Here is a 24,103-nt window from a genome sequence, read left to right as displayed (position 1 = left end):
AGGTGTGCACATTAGTCAAAACTGCATCTAAAAATATGTTTATTAGGAGAAATTCACACTAAAAGGCTGATGAATTTTCAAGAGGATTTTTCCTCCCTGGAAAAAATGCAAATGACTGTAAAATGTGGAGAGCTGTCACCAGAAAAATGAGAAATTAAGAAATTTCCTGTTTCGACAGATCCTTCCATCCCTAGCATGGATAATGCAATTATGTCCCAGACACACACCTTAGCATGCTTTGTGCACATTTTAATATGTCCGTATATTTATATATAGATATAACTGCTCTGGTGTTAGATGATGTGTGGTTTAGAAACACTTTCAATAATTAAAATAAAATAAATTTCAAAAGCAGTGTTGGCATTGGGGTGTTGCAGAGAACATGGCAACTGCTTAGGCAAGTGCATCCTCACTTTCCCCCCAGCTATACGCATTGACACAACTTTATACAGGGGGTGGGGTTTTATGCTGATCTGAAACTACTCAGTATTTGTGAACATTTTCTATGGTGTCAAAACATGCCCCCTTTCAGAGTTATTTTTCAGCACTCTTTGAGAAAATCTTCACCCAATAAGTTTATGCTGCCTTTGCTCTCCATTGCCCTCCCTTGTGTTCAGTAACATATTCACAAAGTACCGTATTTTTTGCACCATAACACTCACTTTTTTCCTCCTAAAAAGTAAGGGGAAATGTCTGTGCGTGTTATGGAGGGAATGCCTACGGGTGGCATGCCTACGGATTTTCCTCCTCTAAAAACTACGGGCGTGTTATGGTCGGGTGCATGTTATAGAGCGAAAAATACGGTAACATCTGAGAGGCTAACAGAGCATTATGATAGAGCAGTCTTTGCAAATCTGGCGCCCTCCAAATATTTTTGGTACAATATCAAGTATGATGCGTGGGTAAGATTGTGGCATGAGAGTATAAAATTTACAGCATGTGCCACCCTGAAAGAGAATATAATGAAAATGATGTACTGTTGGTACTTAGCACCCGTAAAATTGGCAAAAATGTAAAGAGAAGGGTGGTGATTTTTATCACATGTGGTGGTCATGTGAGAAAACAAAATTATTTTGGGAACTGATTTACAACGAATTGAAAAAGATGCTTAAATATACCTTCCCCCCCAAAATCCGGAAGCTTTTTTGCTGGGCTTGATGGGAGAGGAAATTGAAAAAGTGGATCAAAGGTTATTTATGTACGCAACAACTGCTGCTTTGTTTGCCCAAAAATGGAAAATACAGGAATTGCCAACGGTGGAGAAGTGACAGACGAGAATGATGGATTATGCAGAACTAGCAAAACTAACCTACAAGATCCGAAACCAGGAGGAAGCAAAATTCCAAAGAGATTGGAGTAAATTTATGGATTATATAAAAAATAACTGTAGAACTCTGAAAACACCAGCAGGACTGAAATAAATCTTACGACGTGGACTTGACAAAATAAGAAAAAACTGCGGGAAGTAGACTGAAATAGGAAAACCTGTTGGAGGGAGGGAAGTCACTGTTGGCAGAGTGATGGACAAGTAAGTGAGTGGATGATTGCTGAAATTGATTGTACTTTGTTTGTTTAAAATGGAAAATAAATAAAGGTAAACACACAGCCAAAACAACAACAACAACAAATATTTTGGAGCTCATCTGACATCATGCAGCACAGTAGGAGGCTGTGTTGGGAAATGGGAGTTATTGTCTGTAACACCTGGGTGAAATCAGGTCAGCAAAGGTTACTGTAGAGAAACAGTAGCATGGAACTAAAAAACAAACAAACTTGAACACTGAAATGGTTTTCAGAATAAATTCCAAGACCACTTTTACTAAAGCTGTGAAAGTGATGGTGCAAATGTACCTTCAACAGAAAGTTTGGCAGATGTTTTGACGTCAGGAGATGCCATGCAGGTATACGATCCTTGATCTTCAGCTTTAAAGCCATGAATGATGAGGGTCTGTTTTTTGCCCTCTGAGATGAGTTCGTACTTCCCGCCAGGTTGGATTGGTTTTCCTTCTTTGAGCCAAACAACCTCTTTGGTTTCTTTGGACAATTCACACTCCAAACGAGTCTTCTCCCCTTCCATGGCAGACTTATCGGCCAAAGGTCGAGTGATTGCGGTCACTGCAGCTGGCTCTGGAACGGGAGACATCAAGACCAATGGGCTTACGTCATACAATTCTCCTTTTGTGCTTCAACAAGCAAAGCGACAAAGAAGAAGGGATAACCAGCAAAAAAAAAAAAAAAAAAAAAAGTGAGACAAATGTCTGAATGTTCCCTTGTTTCCAGAACTAGGTTTTTTTATATATATAATAATATTTATTAATGTTTCACAAACAGTAAAAACAAATTCCAAAATTTAAACTACAAAAACAAAACACATAAAAAATGCACAATAAAAAACAGTTAACAGAAGAGAAAAGAAAAAAGAAAGAATAAAAACAGAGAGAATAACCAAAAATCAAAACAGAAAATAGATTAATATTTTCAAATCTTATATTTCCTTCACTAGTTTCTTAACCTCCTCACACTTCCCATTTTGTATTCCAGTTCAAATATTAAATTCAGCAAATCCTTACCCTCTAACATTTATCCTTACTCCATATATTAACCTATTATAAGTACAGTATCAATTTCCAATTATCAATCCCTATTTACATTTTCTTAAGCATCTTTTTACCAGTACCACTTATTTTCAATCAAACGTCATTTCAACATTCCTTAATTTTACAGTGTTTCTGCAGGTAGTCTTCCAGAACTATGTTTTACATGGACCACGAATGCAGTTTCTTAGCATGGGACTGGAAATATAACAGAGTGTTTCAATTGTAATAATCTCTCATGTCTGCACCCTTCATCTCTGACCCCATAGAAGTTTATATCATAGAGGGACTAAAATGCAAACGTTGCTTTGCAGAAGAATGTGCAGTAGCTGTGATGATGGCAGTGGATTCACAAGTGTGCCATAGGGAACCTACAGAAATCTTGACTTCCATAGGGTTTTAGAAGCAGCCATGGACTTCAACGTCCCATATTCACCAACATCATATATTGCTTCATTGGTAATGTAAGGGGGGAAATGGCTATTACTTATACTTAATCTGAGCACACCACAAGGGCTTCTGATTAGGCGTTTGGCTATGCAACGTTGAATGTTATTTTGTTAAATCTGCTCCACTCTAATTCCCCTTTGTTATTGTTTTTGTTTAAACCCATTCAAGAACTTGTACAATGACCACAAACAATGAACCATATGTTGCAAATATTACTGCAAATTTATTGTTCTATTTTTGTGATATACTACTACTACTAATAATTTTTTTTTATTTGTAATGGTAAAGGTAAAGGGACCCCTGACCATTAGGTCCAGTCATGGCTGACTCTGGGGTTGCGGCACTCATCTTGCTTTATTGGCTGAGGGAGCCAACGTACAGCTTCCGGGTCATTTGGCCAGCATGACTAAGCCACTTCTGGGGAACCAGAGCAGCGCAAAGAAATGCTGTTTACCTTCCCACCAGAGTGGTACCTATTTATCTACTTGCACTTTGACATGCTTTTGAACTGCTAGGTTGGCAGGAGCAGGGACCGAGCAACGGGAGCTCACCCCGTCGCAGGGATTCGAATGGCCGACCTTCTGATTGGCAAGTCCTAGGCTCTGTGGTTTAACCCACAGTGCCACCCACGTCCCTTTAATATTTGTACCCTGCCCATTTGACTGGGTTGCCCCAGCCACCTCTGGGCAGCCTCCTACATATATAAAAGCATCATAAAACATTAAACATTAAAAAACCTCCCTATACAGGGCTGCTTTCAAGTGTCTTCTAAAGGCTTTATAATTACGTGCTTATCTCCTTGACAGGACATGAGAAGACTTGGTCTATTTATTTGTATCAATCATCATTGTTATGATCCTTGTTTATAAAACCCAATAAAAGGAAGAAGTAGCCATGAAAGCCATGAAAACATATCACCAGTTTTATCTTTGAAGTCTTCATTAGGAGAGATAAATACAGTGGTGCCCCGCAAGATGAATGCCTCACAAGACAGAAAACCCGCTAGACAAAAGGGTTTTCCATTTTTGAGTTGCTTCGCAGGACGAATTTCCCTATGGGCTTGCTTCGCAAGACGAAAATGTCTTGCGAGTCTTGAGATTTTTTTTCGCTCCCCCCCTTTTTCTAAGCCGCTAAACTTTTAATAGCCTTTTAGCAGCTAAGCCGCTAAGCCTTTAATAGCCGCTAAACCGCTAATAGCGCTAATCCGCTAAGCCGCTAATAGGGTTGCTTCGCAGGACGAAAAAACCGCTAGACGAAGAGACTCGCGGAACGGATTAATTTCGTCTTGCGAGGCACCACTGTAGATGTTGTAGAAATGGATTATATGAAGACAGTGTCACAGCCCCACTAAGTTGTGAAGGATCAGGCTTTGACTTCACAGTGGTGTGTTAGTCTTTTAGCACACTGCTGCCAAGATGTTGCATGTAGCTTTGGTTAGGGAAAACACACATGCGGCCTTGTGGGGGTGAGACAGTCATAAGCATGGGGAGGCAATAGAGGCCACAATACGGAAATGAGTTCAAATTGGGCATGAACTTAGAACCTGAGACGTGTGTGTGTGTGTGTGTGTGTGTGTGTGTGTGTGTGTGTGTTTCCCCCCACCATGAATTTTCAGAGTACAGTCAAACCTCAGCTCGTGAACGGCTCAGTTTTCGAACTATTCAGCTCCTGAACGCTGAAAACCCAGAAGTAAATGCTCCGGTTTTTGAACATTTTTCGGAAGCCAAACATCTGACGCAGCTTCTGCTTGAGTGCAGGAAGCTCCTGCAACCAATCAGATGCCATACCTTGGTTGTCAAAAGTTTTGGGAGCTGAATGGGCTTCTGTTTTTTGTTTTTGTTTTAAAGAATGGCAAACTGCCACATGCAGCGCCTTACTTGGATGTGTCTGGAGTCTTGGAAGCTTGACTACCCTATGTTCTCCTACAAATGGACCTTGAGCTTGTTTGGAGGTTCTAGCAGGGGAGCGCAGCTATCGTATACCCTTGACCGAAGAACGGTACACTCCTTCTATCTGGGATGGTCGTCCTCTTCCACCGAGCGCGCAGCTTCGGGAGGGACGCACATGGAGCGGTGAGGGAGGAAGGGGACACCCTCCTAGCCTGCCAGATCAGCCGAATCAACCCTGGCGATCAATGGGGTGACAGATGTCGCAGCCAGATCGCCCTCACATCCTGAATGGGCTTCTGGAATAGGTTACGTTTGGCACCTGAAGTTGACTGTAACAAGCTACGGTATAGCCAGAAAATGGTAGAGTGGGGAGCAGAGGGCTCTTCCTTCAAATCTAATTCAGTTGATGCATCAATGCCTGGCTTGCCCACTACATTTACATAACGCACAACCTGAGCGTGGAGCTTGCCTAGAAATTGCTGAAAAGTAAACAGATCCTTCTTGCTGCGCGGCAAAACTCACATGCCATGCAAGGTGCTGAGCTGTAGAGAGAGCTACTCTCAGGACAGCAGAGAGGTCCTCTAATTCTCACCTAGCTGCACACTTTGAGGCAAATGCACTGGCTTCCCAGCACCTGCTTTGCTGACAGCTGAAATGCGGAATCTGTACGTCTTGCCTGCTGTGAGATTGTCCACTACAAACTCTGTGCTTGGGGTAACTCCGGTGCCGCATGGCTGCCAGTCACTGCCTGGGCTTTTCATTTCGACACGGTAGCCTAGGATGTCAGCACCCCCGTTGTTGAGCGGCTTGAACCAGGACAAGGTGACCGAGTGGCTGGTCTTACTTATGATCTCCGGTTCCTCAGGAGGGTCAGGGAGAGCTAAAGGCACAACAGAGTTCCAGGCATGTATAAAAATAGTGCTGCGTCTTAAAAGTATGGCAACACATTCAAGACCAGTCCCGGGGCCGTAAGAGCCAACTACTAGGGGCTGAGGTCCCTTCACACACACCCAATAAAATATTTGATGGGACCAACCACTGCCCCAAGTTGATGCGCATTGCCATTCAAATGGTGCGCGCGCACCACATCTCATGATTGATTATGCAAGGCGGGATTTACCTGCCTCCCCCCATATTTTTTTCCGAGTTGGTACCCCTACCCAGTGCTGAGTGGGAGGCAGGTTAGATCAATGAGAGCCCTAAGGTAAAGGTAAAGGGACCCCTGACCATTAGGTCCAGTCATGACCGACTCTGGGGTTGCGCGCTCATCTCGCTCTATAGGCCAAGGGAGCCGGTGTTTGTCCGCAGACAGCTTCCGGGTCATGTGGCCAGCATGGCTAAGCTGCTTCTTGCGAACCAGAGCAGCGCACAGAAACGCTGTTTACCTTCCCGCCGGAGCGGTCCCTATTTATCTACTTTCACTTTGACGTGCTTTTGAACTGCTAGGTTGGCAGGAGCAGGGATTCGAACCGCCGACCTTCTGATTGGCAAATCCTAGGCTCTGTGGTTTAACCCACAGCGCCACCCGCATCCCTAGAGCCCTAGACCTGGCCAATTGTTAACACCAGGCCTGCTTATGATAGGTACATTGTCACAGCTACATCCAAGATGCTCCAGCCCTATAAAAGCTAGCCCAGACCTTGTTTGCAGAATGCTGCTGAAAATAATAATTTCTGACATATTGTTCAACATGGAGAGCTGGGTGATGAATGCTCGAACATGGCTTAAGTCAGAAGAACATCATTCTACAGGGGTTGCAGCTCAGCAGGGAAGCTTGGAAATGCTCTGCATCTTACCACAAACATGGGGCAGCAAACCAAGTCCTCCATAGCCACAAGTGCTTGAGAACTTTTCAGATCAAACAGTGGCATTGTGTTAAGTCTAATGATGCTCCAGAGAAAATAGCACCAGAAGTGGTTTTGTTTTTTTTAAATCAACATCATTATTCTACTAAATATAATTCTGGCTTTGTTAGGATGTCAGCTAACCAAGGCACAATCGATTTTTCAAACAGCTTTGTTGGAACTGGAACAAATCTTTTGAAAAGCGATATAACGCGTGAGCCACTGTGGTGCTTTGGTGGATGATCTGAACAGCGAACGTTCTGAATTTACAGCAGTACTTATCATGCAGAAAGTTACACTCAGGACAACAAGATTAAAAATCTCATTGATGTGACATTCCACCAAGCATAGAAAAAGTGGCACTATTGTCAGGCCCCACAATAAAGCTTAATGATGCTAAATCATAGGTAGGATTTTCCCAACCTACCTATGACAGATAACTTAGCTGTCGCAATGGCATCCCTTGCAGCAAAGGTCACTTCTCCAGAGTGATGCAGTTGAGCTTTCTTCAGTATGAGTTTGTAGCTATTTCCTTCTGCTTGGATCCTCCAGTTTTCATCTGCTTGGATATCTACATCGTTAATATACCAAGCGATTTCATTGACTGGAACTGCTTCACTTAAAACACAGGTGAAGGTCGCCTGGTCCCCAGCAGTAACTGTAGTGTCAGTGATTGGCTCCAAGAATTCCAGACGCCATCCTGAAATTATGACGAAACGCATAAGTGATGCCTTCAAAGCAAGGAAGGGAAAGTTGTGAGTTAAGTGCACCGCAGGGGTAGGAAAACTGTGACCTTCAGATGTTGGTGACTTCAATTCCCAGCAGCCCAACTATCATGGTGATTGTCATCAGGGATGATGGGGTTTGCTGTCCAGCGACATCTTGGAGGTCCACAGATTTCCCAGCCCTGCCCTTTTGAGTTTCTTAGTGTCCAGCTCTTGGCTCAGCACACTTTGTCTCAGCTCCTGTTCCCACACTCTAGCTCATGGAAACAGGGTTATGTGGCTGGAGCCCAGAACATTGCTTCTTCTCACACCAGTTTCCAGGATGAGTGACATCTGTGTGAAGATCTGGTATTCATTCTACAAGATGCTTCAACATTCCAAAGAAAATGGGAAGCGGGAAATCAATCCAGAGAATGCAATTGGTACTCAGTGTTGGTGCTAGTGCTTTCAGTGTGTGTATGATACACAATTATTTGAATTATGATGCTGGAGGAGACTCTTGAGAGTCCCATGGACTGCAAGAAGATCAAACCTATCTATTCTGAAGGAAATCAGCCCTGAGTGCTCACTGGAAGGGCAGATCCTGAAGCTGAGGCCCCAATACTTTGGCCACCTCATGAGAAGAGAAGACTCCCTGGAAAAGACCCTGATGTTGGGAAAGATGGAGGGCACAAGGAGAAGGGGATGACAGAGGACGAGATGGTTGGATAGTGTTCTTGAAGCTACCAGCATGAGTTTGACCAAACTGCGGGAGGCAGTGGAAGACAGGAGTGCCTGGCGTGCTCTGGCCCATGGGGTCACGAAGAGTCGGACACGACTAAACGACTAAACAACAACATGATACACAATTGATTATTCCCCATTTGAATTGTGTTTTCTTTACATTGAAATGAACCCACCCACCCCCAACAACATAAAAAAAATGGGCTAATTTGACCCAACAACCCCCTCCTCCTCATACGCACAACCAAAACTCACTGCAACCAACCATGCTCTGGGCTCTCTAACCTCTTGCACCATCAACACAAACAAACAAATTTATCTACCTGACACTCACACAAAACTCTGCATGTACACTATGCAGAAGAATGAAACATCATTACCTCCCTTCTCTCTCCCCACAACCTCACAATCCCTATGACAGCAGCGTCTCACACCGAATGTAATTGACCTATAGAAAGGACTCTATGAACTGAAAACAGAGACCTATGTTATATGCACCTGTTATCCATGGAAGTCTTTCAATAAAAATAAATTTAAAAAGAACAAGAAATGAATGGGATGGAATAACATAATGTCGATATAATGTATGTCATTTCATCACAGCAGACAGCAAGTTTTGGGCAGAAGGTGAACTGCAGCAGAACTAAGACAGAGCCGCATGAGACAAATACAGGGGAGGATGCAAAAAGATGCCTTCTTATATCCCTACCCAGGGCTCCAACGTTACTTGCAGAGCACAGGGAAGATTGGTCCTATAGTAGCTCCCATACTGAAAAGGTACTACCGGATGAGGTCCAGTTGCATACATCTCATTCGTTCATTACTCTGAGTCTAGCAACTTTTAGAAAAAGGACAGAGAATGACAGAGAATGGAAGGAACAATGATATGTTATCTGGGTCAGTAGGCTTGTGGTTATGGCGCAATAATATGATACTACCTTTTACAGTTAGGAATGCAGACGAAGCCACGTCACCCGTCTGGAAAGTCACTTGGCAGCTGTCATGGGGTGTGAGGTTCTTTAGGAGAAGGAGGTGCCGGAGACCATTTTCAAAATAAACCATCTCAATGTTTTCAGAGGTTTTGGCTGGCTCATCGTCAATCAGCCAGTTATAGTTGTAGCACTCAGGTTTCGAAAGGTAGCACTCAAACAGAGCTTCACCCCCTTCCATCGCATCAACGTTCTCTAAGCCCTGGACGATGGTGTTCTTGGCTGTTGGAAAGGTGTTTTTTTAAAAAAAAAAAAATTCACAGTTAATCACTGAGTTTACGCATCTGAACATTACATAGAAAATTGAAATAGGAGATCACATATTGGTTGAATGTAATTCCTTAGGTCAGAGGTTCTTAAACAGTGGTCTTCAGACCACAGGTGGTCTACTAGTTCTATACAGGTGGTCTATATCTCTTCCATTACTGAAGAAGCTAACAAAGCTTTGGCCTCGAGCCTGTGATTTTCATAAACAGCAATGGTGTTAGCACCGAAGGAAAAATGTTAAAATGTGAGTTATGTATATGCTTTGACTTGTCAAGCAACAAAACTTTACAGACTCATCCACTGAGGGCCACCCTGCCTCCAGCAATTTGGTCAATCGAGGGTGGGTGAAATTTGAGAGCCACTAACTTAGACTTTCAATACAATCTTCATTTAAAACTCAGCAGTCATTGTGCAGTGGCTGAAGAACTCTAAAATGATGCAATGTTTTGTTTGATGACCCAGCAAAGAGTTACATAATCAACTGATCTGTAATGTCAACATAAGGGCAGTGCAACTCAGGAACAATTGACATAAGAGCATAAGATGGACCAAAGGACCATCTAGACCAGGAAGAGACACCATGAGCCTGGCAGCTGTGAAGCCACCAACCTGGATGGCTTTAAAGGAAGATTAGACAAATTCATGAATGACAAGGCTACTATTCATGGTGGCTCTTTTCTGCCTCCACAGCTGGAGGCAGCAATTGTTCTGAATACCAGTCGCTGGAGACCACAGGAAGGAAGAGTTGCTGTTATGTTCACGTGCTGCTTGAGGATTTCCCCACAGGCATCCGGTTGGTCACTGTGAGAACAGGAAGCTGGACTAGATGGGTCATTAGCTTCATCTAGCAGTCTCTTGAGCCAGTGTGGTGTAGTGGTTAAGAGCGGTAGACTCGTAATCTGGGGAACCGGGTTCGCGTCCCCGCTCCTCCACATGCAGCTGCTGGGTGACTTTGGGCTAGTCACACTTCTCTGAAGTCTCTCAGCCTCACTCACCTCACAGAGTGTTTGTTGTGGGGGAGGAAGGGAAAGGAGAATGTTAGCCGCTTTGAGACTCCTTCAGGTAGTGATAAAGCGGGATATCAAATCCAAACTCTTCTTCTTCTTCTTCTTATGTCAAGCATTCCGTACACACAATGGCTAAGCAGATGGCCATGGCAAGCCAACAATCAGGACCTGAGCGCAACAGCAGCACTCTCCACTTACAGGAACTGGTATAATAGAGGCATACTGCTTTGATGAGGATGGGTGAGGCGCCCACCTCAAACAGAGGAAGCCCAAGAGATGCCACCCGCCTCATCTCCATAGCCCAGCCCACCAGCAGAGAAGTGGCATTGGCAGCAGTTTCCTGTGAGATCGTACTGAAATCTTGCAAGATCTCACAGTGGCAAGGGACCAACTAAGTTAGTTCTTGGTATGAGCTTTCGTGTGCATGCACACTTCTTCAGATACACTGAAACAGAAGTTGCCAGACCCTTCTATATAGTGAGAAGGTGGGGAGGGGTATTACTCAGAAGGGTGGTGGGAATGGGAGATTGGCAGATAGCTGAGATGAGCCTGTTGACGACTCTTAACGACTGTAATAGGTCTTATAGGAAAAGGCAAGGGGTGAGAAGGTGAGAAATGGCTTAGTCATGTATAATGAGATAAGAATCCAATGTCTTTGTTCATACCAGGTCTCTCCATGGTTTTAAGTTTGGTAATGAGTTGCAATTCAGCAGCTTCTCTTTCCAGTCTAAACAAGGAATTTCAGAAATAGACTGGAAAGAGAAGCTGCTGAATTGCAACTAATTACCAAACTTAAAACCATGGAGAGACCTGGTATGAACAAAGACATTGGATTCTTATCTCATTATACATGACTAAGCCATTTCTCACCTTCTCACCCCTTGCCTTAGACTGGAAAGAGAAGCTGCTGAATTGCAACTCATTACCAAACTTAAAACCATGGAGAGACCTGGTATGAACAAAGACATTGGATTCTTATCTCATTATACATGACTAAGCCATTTCTCACCTTCTCACCCCTTGCCTTAGACTGGAAAGAGAAGCTGCTGAATTGCAACTCATTACCAAACTTAAAACCATGGAGAGACCTGGTATGAACAAAGACATTGGATTCTTATCTCATTATACATGACTAAGCCATTTCTCACCTTCTCACCCCTTGCCTTTTCCTATAAGATCTATTACAGTCGTTAAGAGTCGTCAACAGGCTCATCTCAGCTATCTGCCAATCTCCCATTCCCACCACCCTTCTGAGTAATACTCCTCCCCACCTTCTCACTATATAGAAGGGTCTGGCAACTTCTGTTTCAGTGTATCTGAAGAAGTGTGCATGCACACAAAAGCTCATACCAAGAACTAACTTAGTTGGTCTTTAAGGTGCTACTGGAAGGAATTTTTTTATTTTGACTATGGCAGACCAACACGGCTACCTATCTGTAAGTGGCAAGGGAGGAAGGGACGGATTCCAGTTTCGCCAGAAGCAGGTAAACGGGATGCTCCATCTCTGGGCAAGCAGAATATAGCCATCATGACTCATAGGCATTGAAAGCCTTCTCTGGGAATTTATCTGATCCTTCTTTAAAGCCATCCAAGTCTGTAGCTTCACAACTGCCAGGCTCATGGTGCCACCTACTTTTAAAAAAATGTGCTTCATTGATTTTAAGTTACAAACGAATTAGCTGCAAAGTCAAGAGAAACTAATAATGTCAGCAATAATCCATAATAATGTCATCATCAACAACAAGAAGAAGTCAGAGTACAGAGCCATCACAAAAAAGGAAAAATATAACAGTAGTGATTCAATAAAAACTTGTGAAAACACTTTTAAAATGGTGCACTGGTGGGTACATGCAACTGGCAAAATTGCATAAAATCAGTCAAAATATCTCTTCATTATGCTGGCAAGATTGCAGACTTCCTGGTGCCTCCTCCTTAATTCAGCCCAGGGCAAACTTGGGTTCAGAAATTCAAAGGGGACAGAAACTGTCAGGATTGTACACTGCAATTGCTATAGGTGGCAATGGTGAACGGCTCGTGAACCATCTCAGTGCAGGATTATTGAAAGACGAAATGACAACATCAAAATAAACGAGATACTGTTGTTTTTTTTCCTTTTGCAATATGAAACATGTAAAAGAATTCCATATCTCCTCCTGACCCTCACCAAAGTTTATGCATTGACCTGTGGTAGCTGACAGTAAAAACCCTTCTTCTCCCAATACCGAGATTTCCCAAATTGATCCTATGATGTCAAAAGCAATAAACATGGGTAATGTGAACTGCGCCATTGTGGTTTGCATAATTCCAAGTAGCTGTTAATGCACAGAATAGCACAAAATATATTGTCCCTTCTCTTGTCATTATGGACACCTCACTTTTACTGATTTTAGAACTGTTATGGCCCACTTTCCCACAGGCTCAAAGCAATCAACAGGCACCCAATAGAAATAACATAGCTAAACAACTATAAAAACAAAATTCTAATTATAATACCACCATATTGCTAACAGCAACCAAATAAGAATAAGCAAAGAGCAATATATGTGATACAACAGTATCAGAAGTCTGAGCTCTGGGTAAATGTAGACTAGTATAATCAAAGGCAGTATTTATCTTTAGCACTTATGAAACACTTTAGGGTACTCAAAGCATTTCACATTTATTTTATTTTCAGTTATCCTTACAACAGCCCTGTAAGGTAGGCAAGTATTACTTTCCCCCTTTTGCAGTTGGGGAGGTTTAAGTTCAGGCAGGGACTTACCTAAGCTACCTTTGAAGGTGACCCGGAAACTACAACTAATCCAGAATGCGGCAGCTAGACTGGTGACTGGGAGCGGCCGCTGAGACCATATAACATGGTTCTTGAAAGACCTACATTGGCTCCCAGTACGTTTCCGAGCACAATTCAAAGTGTTGGTGCTGACCTTTAAAGCCCTAAACAGCCTCAGCCCAGTAGACCTGAAGGAGAGTCTCCACCCCCATCGTTCTGCCCAGACACTGAGGTCCAGCCCCGAGGGCCTTCTGGTGGTTCCCTCCCTGCGAGAAGTGAGGTTACAGGGAACCAGGCAGAGGGCCTTCTCAGTAGTGGTGCCCACCCTGTGGAACACCCTCCCACCAGATGTCAAAGAGAACAACAACTACCAGGCTTTTAGAAGACATCTGAAGGCAGCCCTGTTTCGGGAAGCTTTTAATGTTTGATGTATTATAGTATTTTAATATTCTTTTGGAAGCCGCCCAGAGTGGCTGGGGAAGCCCAGCCAGATGGGCGGGGTATAAATAATAAATTATTATTATTATTATTAATTATTATTATTATTATTATTATTATTATTAAGCCCACCCTAGCAAAGTTCATAACTGATGTGAGAATTAAAATAGCAGGGTGGCTCCTCAGCTCTCAGCTTACACTCAGAGCCATAACATTACAACAGACCTTTAATTATCCAAAACGACTTTCATTAGATTTTGCATGAACAGGCAGTCCTAAATTAAAGGCAGTATGTGGAAATGAAAAAAGGCATGTTGGGAAAGCGTTGGAAAGAGGTGCCCTGGGGTATTGTTTCAAAGCTTTTGCAAAGACCATGTTTCACATCATCCCAGCAGCAGGTGAGACTCAGTCCCAGAGGCCACATAAAATTGCTAACTAGGGATAGAAGGGAAATTTGGCTTGGTTTCCACTTTCATGCAAACCTACCTAATATGTGCTTCCTGGGAAAAAACACATGAACCAAAATATAGCTATCCTTTAAATTTTGCACTTCTCCAAATTTTGTGATGCAGTTCTCCCGCCAAATATTGTGTGTCAAAATCTGTACATTATGGGGGAGGGGATAAGCATTATAATGTATATAGTGAAAATAATATACTCAGCTAACTTATATTAAGGTAAACTGCTTGCAAAAATGTGCACATTGCAGAAAACTGTATTAAAAATGTGTGTATTGGGATAAATTTCCACTATCAAGCCTGATTTGTTTAATAATGAAAAATTGCAAGCTGATGCGAAACTTTGGAGAACTCGAGGACCAGAAAAATGTGAAAATGAGAGAAACCAAAACTGGAAGGTTTGTTCAGCCCTATAGCTACCCCACCCACCCACCCCCTTTTTTTTTAAGGAGCGGGTCCTTTTCCCCATGCTCTATAATCTGGAAGAGTCAACAGCTCCTCACAGATTCACAGAACTGTAGATTTGGAAGGGATCCCAGCTCAACCCCAGCAAAGCAGGAATCACAGCTACAGAGCCCCTGAGAGGTTGTCATCCAGCCTCGGTTCAGACACCCCAGGCTGCAGCTGGAAAACAGAGCTAGGCCATGGCAAAAGAAGGAGCGCTGCTTATGGTCGGTTGCTGCTGTGAACGCTCCCTGCACTCCCTCGATAGTCTTCTTTCCATCGTGGAAGACCTCACCTTGAACATCAAGCAGAGCCACCACTTTAGTGCCTCCAGCTTCGCAAGAATAGATGCCGGTGTCCCCTGGGAGAGCAGGCGTGATCTTCAGCTTGGCCACATTCCAGTCTTGCTCAATGACAATTCGCTGGCCGTCTGCATGAACCGCCTGCTCGTTCTTCATCCACGTGGCCTGCACAGGCCTGGAATACTGGCAGATGAATTCTGCTGTGCCATCTTCGTCCACGGTAATGTCCTGCATGGGACTGACCACTTCAATGGTTGGATCTGTCAACCGACACGTCAGGAGGGACATGTATTAGTGCATCCTTCGGGGAAGGTTTACGGGCGCTCATTTTGTTTAAGCACAGTGCTCTCAGTGTGAGTGAGATGCATGAAAGCGGATGAGAAGCACCACTTAGTTTGATGAGTTTTGTGTTTGCTTGTGACATCAGCAACGAGCAGTATAGAAGCAGGTGAATTAGCTGTTAGGGAAGCTTTCGTGTTGTGTGTCCCTGGGACATTACAGTTATATCTCTGTAGGTGTGTTACTAGAGAGCGGGCTCACATTCTGATCTATAAAGGTAAAGGTACCCCTGACCATTAGGTTCAGTCGCGGACGACTCTGGGGTTGCGGCGCTCATCTCGCTCTATAGGCCGAGGGAGCCAGCATTTGTCCGCAAACAGCTTCCGGGTCATGTGGCCAGCATGACTAAGCCACATCTGGCGAACCAGAGCAGTGCACGGAAACACCGTTTACCTTCCCGCTGGAGTGGTACCTATTTATCTACTTGCACTTGATGTGCTTTCAGACTGCTAGGTTGGCAGGAGCTGGTACCGAACAACAGGAGCTCACCCCGTTGTGGGGATTCAAACCACCGACCTTCTGATCGGCAAGCCCTAGGCTCTGTGGTATGGACCACAGCGCCACCTGCATCCCATTTTCTGATCTATAGACCTGCCCAAACCAAGACCTTTAATCCCACCCACCCAGTCATTGGGTCTGCTGTAGTTAAGGGCTGACATAGCGTGGGATTGGCAATAATGAAGCAGCGTTGACCTGAAGTGGCAACAGCCCCAAGTGGTCAGATTATACCTCCTTTGATGGCCCCCTTCGCTGATGTCTTACAAGACAATTGAGTGGGGCATAATGTTGCCTAAAAACTGAGTCCAAGATCGAGATCAGAGTGAGGCAAGTTGTGCCCTGGGTGAGAATGATTCAGAAGTGACGTTGGAGTGAAAAACAGTCCGGGGTCCTCAGAGAAGAGGTGAGGTGACACAGACTGCACTAATTGAGAGGACCTTGTTTTTAAATTTAAGACTTGTCCATTTCCTTGCACGCTTAGAGCTAGAGCTTGGAATTGTGCAGGAATTTGGACTAAGATCCAACAGCTTACATTAATGCACAAAAACCAAACTAGAATTGTAATGTTGTGAGTTCCACAGAGGGATCAGTGCATTACCCAATAAGCATCATTTGTGCACATGTAAGCCTGCTTATTGTTGGGAAACAGTGAATGAGAAGGAAAGAATATCCTCCTGACATCTTCTGAGAAGATCTGGCCTGGACAGAAAAGACAGGCTGATATAAAGAGAAAAGGCAAAAAGCACAGAGATAGCACTACCAGCTGAAACATAAAGGAAGTGTCTGTTAAGGGTATTAATGTAAGCATGGTTAGAATTTCACTAGTACTTTATTTTCCTGGTGAATGAAGCATGGTGCCACCCTTGGATTCTTCATGTATTGTTCTTATTTCAAACTGGATCTATCCCTTTCTACCCGTTTTGCTTGATGAATGAAGAGTGCAGTGTAGCTTGAAAGCTTGGGTTCTCTTACATCAACACAGGTTGATATAATAAAGGGAATTACTTTACTACTTGTTCATGCTGATTATTCTCTGAAAATATCTTGGGAAGCTGCCTATGATTTCACAGGAACGCTACGTGATTTCTGACTATAAACGAATTCCAGTGGGATTATTGAACTGAGACACACAACTGCTCAAGTTCTTCAACCTATGGCACATTTCCTACAGGTAACAGCCATACCCTTAAGGGCCAACGTGATTCATGTGCAAGAGAGAGATGTCAACTTTTCTAGTGTTTACAGCCATAAACCTCAATGGGAGTGAAATATTTAGAACTAGTAACCATAACCCTTCGTCCAGTTCCAATTTCAGCAAGAGGGGGGAATGTTTGGGGGCTCACTATGCAAACACTTATACCAGCCCCCCAAATTTTCACCCCAGATTAAACTGGAGGGCAGCAGCAGCAGCATGCTCCTGGATGCACATTCAGAACATAGCTGTCAACTTTTCCCTTTTCTTGTGAGGAATCCTATTCAGAATAAGGGAATTCCCCTTAAAAAAGGGAAACGTTGACAGCTATGATTCAGAAGTGCATCTAACTTCCAGTAGTAGTCCCTAAAAGCAAGGGCATCCGAGACACACTGTGGAATATATTGTAAACCACCCTGTGATATTAATATGAAGAGTGACATAATAATAATAATTTCCCCATGTTTCCAAGACTGGTAAGAAGAACAGGGTGGGGTTCATATATTCTTATTAAGGATCATTGCCCCAGTAAGCAATGTGGCACCTGTTTTGGTTATATGGGTGTGTCTTTCGCAAGAAAATTTCTAATTCAATATGTACACTGCCAGCATTCAATCACCTCTGAAAATCTCACATTTTAATTTCCTTTCCAAGCAGTATCCTTCTGCCTAGCTGTCTACGCTATGCTTATGAGAGTCTGCAAACAACTTGGAGCTTAAAAAGGGGTTCATACTTTTCTCCTGGCCCCTGGAAGGCTTTGGGGGCAACCTCCATTGTCTCTGCATGTGCATGTATGCTACACCTTATGATGAACTAGTACTGGAAAGAACAGCTGCAGTGGAACATCTTGTAGGAGGCCAGCAGATAAGCTAGTAAGATGGTGCTTACTGGTTAATGCATGCCTTCCAGTAGCCATTTTGCAGAAAGTTGTTAAGGGCCACCTGAAGCCAGAAGCGTAAGCAGTGTGGTTTGTGGGGCGGCCCGTGGGGCAACTGCATCCAAAGCCAAAATACCTTTGATTAATAATTTAGCGGAGGATATGAGGGGGCCCGCTCTGAAGGTCACAATTCCTGAATCATTGGGCCCCAGGTCCTTTAGGGTCAAAGTATACACTTTCCCATCTTGCACAGAGATTTCGTTCACGGGGCTGCTTTGAAGGGGAGATCCGTCCAGCCACCACTGTACGTTTTGCATGCCCGGGCGCGAGAGCTCGCAAGTGAAAGTGGCTGATTCGCCCGCAAAGACGTCCGTGTTCTTTAAACCAGAAACTATCTGCACTTCCTCTTCTGCGTGACAAAGTAAGAGAATGCATACCAAGGGAGAACACATGTGTAAACATACCGGCTTTTACGAAACTGACAACACCCACCACTTAAGAGACAAACATCATTGGGGGACTTACAAACCTAGCAATCAAGATTGATACCGAAGAACATTTCACAATTACACAGAGACACACTCAAGGCCAATGATCGAAACTCATTTATCCTGGAGAAACGGCTATGTGTTAGCAACTCCTGCTATGCCCACTTGTGATGTTGCCATGGGATAGTGGTCTTTGAGAACGACCTGCTGTGATTGCAACTGATCACATTCTTAACAATACTTTGGAAACTAGGTACAACCAAGACTCTGGTGAGCTGTAATTTGGTCTAATGTTGATATCAAAATACCATGAGCCTGCACCAGAACTTCAAGAAAATTCAACTTGCTGGACCCTCCATCATGTTAAGACATAACAGATATGGGAATCCACCATTTTGGTAGGTACAGAGCATGCATTCATAGGACAACACCATGGCATCTATGAGATTGTAGGGATCAGTTAACACAGATGTTTAATAAAGAATCGTTCTCTTGTCGCATTGACTAACTTTCTAACACTCTTCCTTGGAGGTTTTTAAGCAGAGGTTGGATGGCCATCTGTCAGGGAAGCTTTAGTTGAGATTCCTGCATTTCAGGGGGTGGAAGAGATGAGCTTTGGGGTCCTTTCCAACACTACAATTCTTTGATTCTACGACTGTATAAGGAAGCTAATCTGCCTCAACAAGAAAGATGGGGTTTTGCTTTCACACAATCAAGCAATTGATACTTTTTGTCATAATATTGCACCCTGATATGCAAACAAGGCAGATGTGCCAACTCTCTTGGGTGTCGCCTTTGATAGACACGGCTTAGATACACAACAAAACCTTCTTCAAATGGTAAGAGAATGTACATTTGTAAAAAAAACCTTTTGACGGTTCCTTGTACATTTGTAAAAAAACCTTTTGACGGTTCCTTGGAATCAAACCAGATGGTAATTGTGGGAGATGCATAAACAGTTTCTTGAAGCAAGCTGAAAAGTAGCTGTAGGAAGCTATTAATTTCATGCTGTGCCTGAAATGCTTAACCCTTTCTCCTTCCACTATTACCCACTCAAAATCACACTTCTCAGAAGCTTTTCTCCCTGCAGGGAAAAGGCACAGGGACCTTGTAACTTCTCTCTCACAGGTGAGAAAGCAGCCAGGGGTGGGTTGATTCTGAATGGGGAAATGGCAGGAAGCAAATAGGCTATATAGTCCCTTCTCCTCTCCCCCTCCCCCCCCAAAAAAACTCCTAATCACAACCTCCAATTGCCAGGAGACTATTCACATGAGTATCATGAAGCATAAAATGATGCCTAGTAGTAAACTAAAAGGAGAGCTCTGGCTTTCTATTTGGCTTATATATGCTTGAAATGTTCTGCCAGTACAGAGTGGCAGTGACTATGCTTTCATTTCACCTGGGACTATGCATGTGTCGTTCACACATACAGGTTTGTTACTCAATGAGCGAAGCACTGTGACAGAAACTTGCAGGTGTGAATGAGATCTCACACATCGAGAGCCGTAGACAGAACTTTCATAGCACCTCACATTAATGCATGTCAATGAAGCTAGGACACATCCAACCAAATGGCATCAAGTGCTGAGCAGCCAGATAGTGAGAGATAAAAGTGACGTGAATACATGTGCGAACCAGCTCTACCTCTCTTTCAAATCAGAAACAGTGAAGGCGGTGAAGGTCCTGTGTGAGTGTCTGGAGGCGGTTGGAGGATGGATGGCGGCTAACAGATTGAGGTTGAATCAGAAGACAGAAGTATTGTTTTGGGGAGACAGGAGGCGGGCAGGTGTGGAGGACTCCCTGGTCCTGAATGGGGTACTTAGCCCTTGAAGGGCCAGGTGTGCAGCCTGGGAGTCATTCTGGACTCACAGCTGTCCATGGAGGCACATGCCAATTCTGTGTCCAGGGCAGCTGTCTACCAGCTCCATCTGGTACACAGGCTGAGACCCTACCTGCCCACAGACTGTCTCCCCAGAGTGGTGCATGCTCTGGTTATCTCCCGCTTGGATTACTGCAATGCTCTCTATGTGGGATTACCTTTGAAGGTGACCTGGAACTGCAATTAATCCAGAATGCAGCAGCAAGACTGGTGACTGGGAGCGGCCGCCGAGACCATATAACACCAGTCTTGAAAGACCTACATTGGCTCCCAGTACGTTTCCAAGCACAGTTCAAAGTGTTGGTGCTGAGCTTTAAAGCCCTAAACAGCCTCGGTCCAGTATACCTGAAGGAGCGTCTCCACCTCCATCGTTCTGCCCGGACACTGAGGTCCAGCACCGAGGGCCTTCTGGCGGTTCCCTCACTGCGAGAAGCCAAGTTACAGGGAACCAGGCAGAGGGCCTTCTCGGTAGTGGCACCCTCCCTGTGGAACGCCCTCCCACCAGATGTCAAAGAGAAGAACAGCTACCAGACTTTTAGAAGACATCTGAAGGCAGCCCTCTTCAGGGAAGCTTTTAATGTTTAACAGACCACTGTATTTTAATACTCTGTTGGAAGCCGCCCAGAGTGGCTGGGGAAACCCAGCCAGATGGGCGGGGTATAAATAATAAATTCTAGACTCAGGGATTTAAGCAAAGCACAACCAAACCACTTTATGCACAGAATTACAATACTGTGTTTCAGCCCATATGCTGTGGTGTTGGGTGAATGTGCTGCTCTGGAAGCAGTGTGGTTTTGCTCTGCCATATGGTACGTGCAAGTTTTGGGTTACAAAATCCAGCCGTATTATGGTGAACACACCTTGTACATAAACGGAGCCTGTCGACAGCTCGTCTCCTGTGCTACAAGTGTAGGGGCCGCAATCTTCGGGCTCCAAATTGTGAATGATCAGCTCAATACTTGTGCCTCTCTGCCGCATCTCATACTTGGCACTAGGCTGAAGGACGATGGCTCCTTTCCTCCACTCCACAGGAGCGTCGGGTTTTGAGATCTCGCAGCGCAGGACGGCCTTTCCACCTGCTTCTGATTCCACGTTCTGCAATTCTTCTTTGAAGAGCACTGGCAGAACTGCAGGGAAGAGAGAATCAGGGCAGTGGTCTATCAAAACGGAGGGCTTGGACGCACAAGTAGACTGGGAAAGATCTGTGGGTGTAGATTATGGCTTTAATTAATGTAGCATAAGAAACTCTGGCAAGATGCCCACACCAGCTTCTGTGGGCTTTGCAGTGCTGCCATCTATGGCAACACTGTCAGAGATGAGATAAGTAAAGGTATATGGATATATATTTAAAAACAGGGTGTGGCATGGCCAGTTCTGGTTGTGCCCACAGGATTATGAGCACTGCCCAGCTTCCACTGATTTCAAAATCCATACTAAGATCCCAGAGGTTGTCAAGACTGGGAGAAGAAGGTAAGGAATGAGGTACCTGTGGCCAAACCATTATCTAGCTTCTGCCAGTTCTGAGTTTTAATCAGAGTATGCTAAAAGGTTTCCCCAGAGTTTCATTCATATGGAAAATGAAATTGTTACACCAACCGTTAGCCACAGACATGGCAGAATTGGTCTGTAGGTGGCAGAGCAGGGGAGCACCAGAAGGGGGCAAGGGGACAGTTGCAAGCCCCCTCCCAATGAATCATAACCCACATAGTCCCAGTTTTCACTTATTTTTTTTCTTTCTGCTGTCCCACTTTTGGTTGTTAGTACCTTTATAAGCTCCTGCCAACCTAGCAGTTCGAAAGCACGTCCAAGTGCAAGTAGATAAATAGGTACCGCTCCGTCGGGAAGGTAAAAGGCGTTTCCGTGCGCTGCTCTGGTTCACCAGAAGCAGCTTAGTCATGCTGGCCACATGATCCGGAAGCTGTTTGCGGACAAATGCTGGCTCCCTTGGCCTATAGAGCGAGATGAGCGCCGCAACCCCAGAGTCGGTCACTGCTGGACCTAATGGTCAGGGGTCCCTTTACCTTTACCTTTACAAGAGTTTTCCTGCTTGTTTTTTCCTGATTTTTACATTGTAGGTTTTGTATGTTCTTTTTCTCAGGGTCTCTCTCTCTCTATATATATATAGCATTTGTAGAACCTGGGATATGAGGCAACATGTACAGGCACTATTCTTACCATTTTTCTGTGAGTCAGTAGCCTGCTCCCTGCAGGATACGCTCCCACTGTAGCTTTCCTACCATTCCTACCAATGATGGCAGTGATGCAAGACAAACACTTGTTACATCTCTGGAGTGGAACGATTGATTAAAAAATGCAGACCCCCTCCAGGCCACAAACGCAAGCATGCAGAAGGACTGGGAACGAGTCCAAGCTTATCCTACCTTTGACTTTCACTGTGGCTGTTGTCTGTTGGTCTCCTGAACTGCAGGTGTATTCCCCAGCATCCTGAGCTTCCACATCATAGATGAGGAGCTCTGCAAAGTTCCCTTCCTGCCTGAGCTCATACTTGTCGCTTGACTGCAGCACCACTTTCCCTTTCTTCCAGGCCACCGGGGCCAAAGGCTTGGACAGCTCACAGCGCAAAGACACCGTGTTCCCCGTCTCAACCTCTTTGTTTTGGAGACCACGTTTGAAAAGGACAGGGAGAGCTGGAAGGCAATGCACACACTAAAGAGAACTCGTATCTGAGAGTCATTATGATCAAAATACTCTTTCTTAATCATGCCTCCTTCTGGCTCAGAATAGGAATAGCAGTCGGGTTTCCTTTTTTAAAAAAAATGATTTGTTGATGTGTTTCTGTTTTTAATGGGACGCGGGTGGCGCTGTGGATTAAACCACAGAGCCTAGGACTTGCCAATCAGAAGGTCAGCAGTTCAAATCCTGCAATGGGGTGAGCTGCCGTTGCTCGGTCCCAGCTCCTGCCCACCTAGCAGTTCAAAATCACGTCAAAGTGCAAGTAGATAAATAGGTACTGCTCTGACGGGAAGGTAAACGGCATTTCCGTGCGCTGCTCTGGTTCGCCAGAAGTGGCTTAGTCATGCTGGCCACATGATCCGGAAGCTGTATGCCGGCTCCCTTGGCCAATAAAGCGAGATGAGCGCTGCAACCCCAGAGTCGGTCACGACTGGACCTAATGGTCAGGGGTCCCTTTACCTTTACCTTCTGCTTTTAATAGTATTTGCTATAGCTGTTCTTAGTTTATATAAGTGATGGCTTTTTGGGCTGCCTAGAAAACTTCTCTCATGGGGCAAGCTATATAAATGCAGTATATGGATAAATAAATGTCCCGATTGCACTAGCACTTTGAGATTCAAAAGGGTGAGTGCTCAGTCAAGAACCCTTGGGCCAAATGCTCTCAACACCCCTAAAGCCCTACTACACATAAGTACAAAACATAACGGTTGCTCTCTTTCCTCCCATCTCTGTAAAAGACTAGCTTAAAGGGAAAAGCTGTCTGGAGCAACTTCCAAAAGTCATGATGCCACCCCCCAAAAATTGTCTAAGCTGAAATTTGATACCGGTCTGGAGGTTCTTTCCCAGGCAAAACACCTGCAGGCTTTCAGAAGAAGCCTAAAGCGTTGTTGTAAGATTAGAATAAAATTCTGGGGAGAGACCTGAACATTCCTCAGTTGCAGCCGGATTGCGATCGAGGCAAAATTTGCTATGAATTTTGTGGTTTGCCTGCAGGCAAGACACCTGAGGAACTTCAAGGGAAATCATAAAGGGTTTGGTGAGCCCAGAGTCCAGGCATAAAAGTTACTGTAATCATTTTCAGTAGTGCTTTCCTGTGTGCAATATACTTCACAATCATTATTTTCATTTCTCCCAGCAACCTGAGGACAACGTCACACTTTTATGCTGTTACACTGAAGCAGAGGTGGGCAACCTCTGGCCCGTGGGTTAAGTTTTGCCCGCCAGGGGTTCCAGTTT

At 44.4% G+C, this 24,103-nt stretch overlaps 1 protein-coding gene across 50 annotated transcripts in view; it reads right to left on the bottom strand.

Moving 5' to 3' along the window:
• OBSCN (obscurin, cytoskeletal calmodulin and titin-interacting RhoGEF) overlaps window positions 1-24,103 on the bottom strand; it is a 281,685-nt gene that overhangs the window by 115,295 nt on the left and 142,287 nt on the right. For 24 of the 50 annotated variants that reach the window (XM_083466412.1, XM_083466407.1, XM_083466411.1 and 21 more), the window contains 8 exons: window positions 22,555-22,821; window positions 21,034-21,300; window positions 17,943-18,215; window positions 14,894-15,160; window positions 9,164-9,436; window positions 7,205-7,477; window positions 5,526-5,813; window positions 1,852-2,127 (listed from right to left, as the gene is read on the bottom strand). In XM_083466412.1, coding sequence (XP_083322538.1) covers window positions 1,852-2,127; window positions 5,526-5,813; window positions 7,205-7,477; window positions 9,164-9,436; window positions 14,894-15,160; window positions 17,943-18,215; window positions 21,034-21,300; window positions 22,555-22,821 — 2,184 coding nt within the window. The remainder of the gene's footprint in view (window positions 1-1,851; window positions 2,128-5,525; window positions 5,814-7,204; window positions 7,478-9,163; window positions 9,437-14,893; window positions 15,161-17,942; window positions 18,216-21,033; window positions 21,301-22,554; window positions 22,822-24,103) is intronic. The other 26 variants (XM_083466440.1, XM_083466408.1, XM_083466413.1 and 23 more) reach the window with 7 other exon arrangements.

This window comes from Podarcis liolepis, assembly GCF_965112155.1.
Source record: "Podarcis liolepis genome assembly, chromosome: 12".
Classification (NCBI taxonomy): domain Eukaryota; kingdom Metazoa; phylum Chordata; class Lepidosauria; order Squamata; family Lacertidae; genus Podarcis; species Podarcis liolepis.
This window is presented reverse-complemented; position numbering and strand designations above follow the sequence as displayed.